Source organism: Ovis aries, chromosome 14, assembly GCF_016772045.2.
Source record: "Ovis aries strain OAR_USU_Benz2616 breed Rambouillet chromosome 14, ARS-UI_Ramb_v3.0, whole genome shotgun sequence".
NCBI lineage: Eukaryota > Metazoa > Chordata > Mammalia > Artiodactyla > Bovidae > Ovis > Ovis aries.
The window spans coordinates 16101090-16107089 of NC_056067.1; the positions used below are offsets into that span (position 1 = coordinate 16101090).

A 6000-nucleotide genomic window follows, 5' to 3' on the forward strand; every position below is an offset into this window, starting at 1 on the left:
GGAAACCACCACTGGCTGAGATTTCTTCAAGACACGGATAAGGGGATGGGAAGGCACAATTGCAGGAGCATGATTGGAACTCACAGCCCTTCAAGCATATAGACCAAAAATAAGGAGAATTCCAAGAGAAACAAATGCAGAGAGACGACTTTGAGAGCTTCCCCACTGCTTAAAACAATGCAGCCATTAGCAAGAATGAAGGAACTGGGCTGCACAGCGGGAGGTTTTTGTGCTGTGGAAAAATACAAACTCTTAACTGAAAATAGCACAATGGTTAACCATGAAATAGTATGCTTCAGTTTTTCTTCAAAGGGAAAAAAGATGACCTGTGAGCAGGAAAGAAGAAGAGGTATTGATCTGCAGAAGATGGTAGCACGGGGTGTGTTTAATCAGAGTAGAAAAATTCCAGACAGATGCAAACCAGCATTTAACACTGTTGACCTCTGGGGAGTGGGGTGGACGTGTGGTGGGGGCACTTCCACTGCTTAAATTTTTGCTGCTTTAACATTTCTGTAATGAATCTGAATTAGGTTGAACCACTGAAATGTATGTTTTGGCAAGTCAAAATTATCAAATATTTCATTTGGTTCAACCAAAACGTATTTTGTAATATGAAAGTCTACGATGTTCTGTAATAACCTAAACTGGAAAAGAATTTGAAAAACAATAGATACATGTGTGTGTACGTGAATCACTTTGCTGTAGCATCTGGAACTAATACAACATTGTTAGTGGAGTATACTCCAATTTAAAATTTAAAAAAACTTTTTAAGTCCAATGACAACTTTTAAAGTGAAACCAAACACCGTGCCTGGCACGGCAGGCAGCAGCGCAGGTGGAGTCCAGCCAGCACAGAGCAAAGTGAGATTCCAGACACTCCTGTCCTGACGCGGTGATCCTACAAACCAGCTGACAGCTGCGCCCGAGCGGTCCGGAACCCTCAAGCTCTCAAGAAGCTCTTTCTCCCCACCAACGCCCCAGTATTCACCTCCCCGGAGACTAGGCCAGGAACCAATGAAAAGTGTGATTTTGCCAGTCAAACTGTGAAATATTAGCCCAGTCAGCCCAGCCCACATCTCAGGGAGGAGCCAGGGAGAGTGGCCACCAAGACTGGTGGGTGTAGATTTCCCCATGGGAAAACGGGAGCACATAAAAGGGCTCGAAGGTCCCTTCCCAAGGCGGGCTCCTCTCTAGACAAAATAGACCGAACAAACCCTCGTACCTTTTGGCATTGGTGTCGGATGAGTCATACAGTGACAGTGGGGGCAGGGTGTCCACGGTCAGCGTGTGCTGGTAGCCTCGCACCATCACGGGTGTGAGCCAGGAGAATGTAGCAAACGAGAGGAGGCCTGCGTCATCCACGGGGTTGGGCGCCAACCTGAAACAGGCAAAACGCTCGGTGTCCCAGGGTGTTGGGGTCCTTGCCTCGAGTCCCTGGCTAGAATTCTAAGCTACAGTGATAACCATAGCCACTCTCAGGCGGTGACTCACATCACAGCCCTGTGAGCAGCCGTGTGCTGGGCCAGCCCTTGCTAGCTTGTAAGAGCTGATTTTTAGGAATTCTGCAAGTCAATTCTTAAACACAGCCAGTATGAAAAATTGAATTACATTAATGTAAGTAAATTATCTTAGAGACAAATGCAATCAATACGCAAAACTCATAGCTTCCTAGATTATTTTACTGGATTTTACTCATGGACGTGAATCTGAGTGAACTCCGGAAGTTGGTGATGGACAGGGAGGCCTGGCGTGCTGCGATTCATGGGGTTGCAAAGAGTCGGACATGATGAGCAACTGAACTGAACTGAACTGATTCTTTCAATTGTTTAAGTCTATGACCTCTGTGGTAGAAATAGCACACATAATAGGACTCTGTTACCATGCATCCCTCCTCAACTTTGCAATCAGTGACAGCATGTTGAAATAAGCCATGATGGGAGAATTTACACCATAAAAAATGAGAAATGCTACAAACGAAGGAATTCTTTTAGTGAGCCAGTTGTTAAACATTTAGCAATGACCGCCCCATGGGAAAGAGGGTGCCTGCTTCATTTGCCATGAGGAAATGGAGACCAGGTAGCTGATCATCAGAGGAGTTGGGTACCTGGCTTTTGCTCTTGGGAGGACGGGGAGGGTCAGAGCAGGGTGTGGGGGTGACCCTGCCCAAGGAGGCAAGAGCTAAAGTCAAACTCATGGTTTATTGTGAGGATGGGATGGATTAATGTATGTAAGCTACTACACAATACTGGGCTCCCCTGGTGGCGCTAGTGGCAAAGAATCTCCCTGCCAGTGCAGGAGACACTGGTTCAGTTCCTGGGCTGAGAAGATCCCCGGAGGAGGAAATGGCAATCCACTCCAGCATTCTTACCTGGGAAATCCCATGGACAGAGGAGCCTACAGAGCCTACACAGGTGGGCTACAGTCCATGAGTAGGAAGAGCTGCACACAACTTAGCCGCTAAACAACAACTATGATATAAATATTAGCTAGCAGATAAAGGAGGAGGACAGGGGAGGTAGAAGGAAGGGAAAAAGGAAAGCAATAAGGGAGGAGGAAGAGCTGTGTTTCTGCCCTTGAGGAATTAACCATATAAGATGGAATAAGAGTCAGAGACACAGGGTGTTACCTCCTAATTCCTGAGTGTTTGCGGTATTCCAGGCCCTGGAAGAGCTTTGTACTTGTAGCAGATGCTGTCAAGATGCTCTGAGTCACAGACTCTGTGTAGACTTTGTCACATTTACCTCCAATCTCAGCTGTGGAGGATAACGCTGTGCAGCTTGGGCTCTGCTGACAGTGTCCCCTCTCACAGGTGTGTTGTGCCTCTTTTCACTACCTTCAGGGTCTTCTCAGAGCATAAGTGTAGCCCAGAATTTCAGGGGGCTAATGACGGCTCAGACGGTAAAGCGTCTGCCTACAATGTGGGAGACCTGGGTTCAATCCCTGGGCCGGGAAGATCCTCTGGAGAAGGCAATGGCACCCCACTCCAGTACTCTTGCCTGGAAAATCCCATGGACGGAGGAGCCTGGCAGGCTGCAGTCCATGGGGTCGCTAAGAGTCGGGCACGACTGAGCAACTTCACTTTCACTTTCAATGCCCCCAGGAAGAAAACCTAACTAATGGAGTATAAGAGCCCACAGACAACTGCCCCCACCTCCCACCCTATGGGTAGAAAATTGCATACTTCTGGAGGGGGCCTAGTAGAATCCAGTCCCCATGTCCACAAGCAGTGACACGACAACACACACGCTCTCCTTCCCTGCCGCACTCTCCCTAAATCTTTCCTCCTGCTGCTTGGTATCGCCTCACAGGTAAGCTACCTGCACCCAAGCTTTTGACTCATGCTCTGCTTTTGGGAGAACCCAAGCTAAGATAGTATTCAGTTCAGTTCAGTCGCTCAGTCATGTCTGACTCTTTGCAACCCCATGAATCATAGCACGCCAGGCCTCCCTGTCCATCACCAACTCCTGGAGTTCACTCAAACTCACATCCATCGAGTCGGTGATGCCATCCAGCCATCTCATCCTCTGTCGTCCCATTCTCCTCCTGCCCCCAATCCCTCCCAGCATCAGAGTCTTCTCCAATGAGTCAACTCTTCGCATGAGGTGGCCAAAGTACTGGAGTTTCAGCTTTAGCATCAGTCCTTCCAATGAACACCCAAACTGATCTCCTTTAGAATGGACTGGTTGGATCTCCTTGCAGTCCAAGGGACTCTCAAGAGTCTTCTCCAACACCACAGTTCAAAAGCACCAATTCTTCAGCACTCAGCTTTCTTCACAGTCCAACTCTCACATCCATACATGACTACTGGAAAAACCATAGCCTTGACTAGACCGACCTTAGTTGGCAAAGTAATGTCTCTGCTTTTCAATATGCTATCTAGGTTGGTCATAACTTTTCTTCCAAAGAGTAAGCATCTTTTAATTTCATGGCTCCAGTCCCTATCTGCAGTGATTTTGGAGCCCCTCAAAAATAAAGTTTGACACTGCTTCCACTGTTTCTCCATCTATTTCCCATGAAGTGGTGGGACCAGATGCCATGATCTTCATTTTCTGAATGTTGAGCTTTAAGCCAACTCATGAATAACATATTAATACTATGTGCCTGGTACATAGTAAACATTTCCCAAAGGGTAACATTAATGCATCACATGATATAATCCTAACAACAGCCCAAGTATTGGGGTGATATTATGATCCCATTTCATAGACAGGAACATCAAGGCAAAAAGAGGTTATAGTACTTGCCCAAAGTCTTATAGCTAGTCAGTGGTGAAGCAGGAAATCAAGACTAACACTTGCTGACTCCCATCTTTCTCTTAAGCACTATATCACACTGCCTCTCCACAAAATTGTGAACAGAGCCAAAACAGTGGGTAGTTAGAGCTCTCCTGCCTGGAACTAAAGATGGTAGCCCATGCTGTGACCCTTCAACCTTCACCTCTCACCTTAGAGGGTTCACAGGTTTATCTTTGGTCTACATATTCTGAAAGGAGAGCAGTACTATGTCATCTCACCATGGAGATGTCACTTTGCCTTCTGCTGCTCAGAGGACAGGTTATAGAGCACTTCTCATGTAGAAAAGGTGTGTGTGCTTTGGTGCATGTGCGTTCAGCCGCTCAGTCATGTCGGACTCTTTGTGACCTGATGGACTTTAGTCCCCGGGCTCCTCTGTCCATGGGATTCAAACCCTCATCTCCTGTGCTCCTGCACTGGCAGACAGACTCTTAACCACTGAGAAAAAGCAGCTTTTTAAAATATTATAGTTAATGTAATGTTAAGAATACACATATAGTAATATAACATCACATTATAGTTAAGGATGTGAGCTTGGAAATCAGACTTCCCGACTTCCTATTCTGCAGTTTAACCCAATTCTCTCTCTCCATCTGTGTTCCAGACCCTTGCAGCTTCTTCCTTCAAGATGTCAGATCTGTTTCTCCACACACCTTGGATCTGGGCTTACATGTGACTTGATTTGGCCAATAGAATGCAGTGAAAGAAATGGAGAACCTAGTGCAGGCTAGCCTGCTGGAAGTTCATAGTCCATGGGGCCCACCTTCCCCCAGCCCATCACCCCCAGAAGCACAGCCATCTTGCTGACCAGCAATGCATAAGAAAATCTGGTCAAGCCTAAAACAATCCCGTTTATTTAGCTCAAATTGCTGAACCACCTATAAAATTTCAAGCTAAAGAAATGGTGATTGTTTTAGGCTACCAAGTACAGAGGCAGTTTGTTACAAAGTAATATCTAGGTGATTAACTTTGTGCACATTATTTAACCTTTCTGTGCCTCTCTTATTCACACATCAGATAAATATAATCACAACACCTCCAGGGTGGTTGTGAGGAGTGAATGAGAAGATATTTGTAAAGCACCCAAACAGGTCCTGGCACATGGCAAGCTCTCCTTAAACATTTGCTGTTGCCTCCTTTCCACCAAAGGAAAGGAGGATTCTTGAAGTGAATGGTCAATAAATTTTTTAAATGGATGGATGGATGGATGGATGGATGGAAGGCCAAAAGTACAAGCATACAGAGCCACAACTTGGGGAGCAGGGGCAGTGTCCACTGTCCTGATGGGCTGGAAATGATTCCTGGAAGTTCTGCCCAGACCTCCCTTCAATCCTCCTCCTGACTTACCTTGCATAGGGTCTCACGGGGATCATGGTCTTCAGGCTGGGGTCATATCTCTCTGTGAATGATCTCCGCTGGCCTCGCCGGTCCAGATCAGAGATAAGGTAGGGGCCATCACCCACCATCTTGATGGCAGTCTAGAGCCCTGGGCTCCTGGTCTAGCGACCTTCACTCTGCAGCAGAAAGGTGAGGAGATGAGGACACTCTGAAATGGGGTTAGGCAGCCCCTACTCCACCCAGATCAGTGCCAGTCTGGTTTCACCAATCAGCCTTCACATCATGGAGGAGAGTGCAGATCCCCCATAATTCCCTCAACTCCACCAAGAGACTTCCTTATTAGCAAAGACATTCTGTCCCTCTTTTTTCC

General features: G+C 46.8%; 1 protein-coding gene across 4 annotated transcripts in view; it reads right to left on the reverse strand.

The window, feature by feature from the left end:
* ABCC12 (ATP binding cassette subfamily C member 12) overlaps positions 1 to 5758 on the reverse strand; it is a 61212-nt gene extending 55454 nt beyond the window's left edge. For all 4 annotated transcript variants that reach the window (XM_060397916.1, XM_042231367.2, XM_042231368.2 and 1 more), the window contains exons 1-2: positions 5640 to 5758; positions 1223 to 1378 (exon numbers count right to left, since the gene is read on the reverse strand). In XM_060397916.1, coding sequence (XP_060253899.1) covers positions 1223 to 1378; positions 5640 to 5758 — 275 coding nt within the window. The remainder of the gene's footprint in view (positions 1 to 1222; positions 1379 to 5639) is intronic.
* Positions 5759 to 6000: the final 242 nt, after the last annotated feature.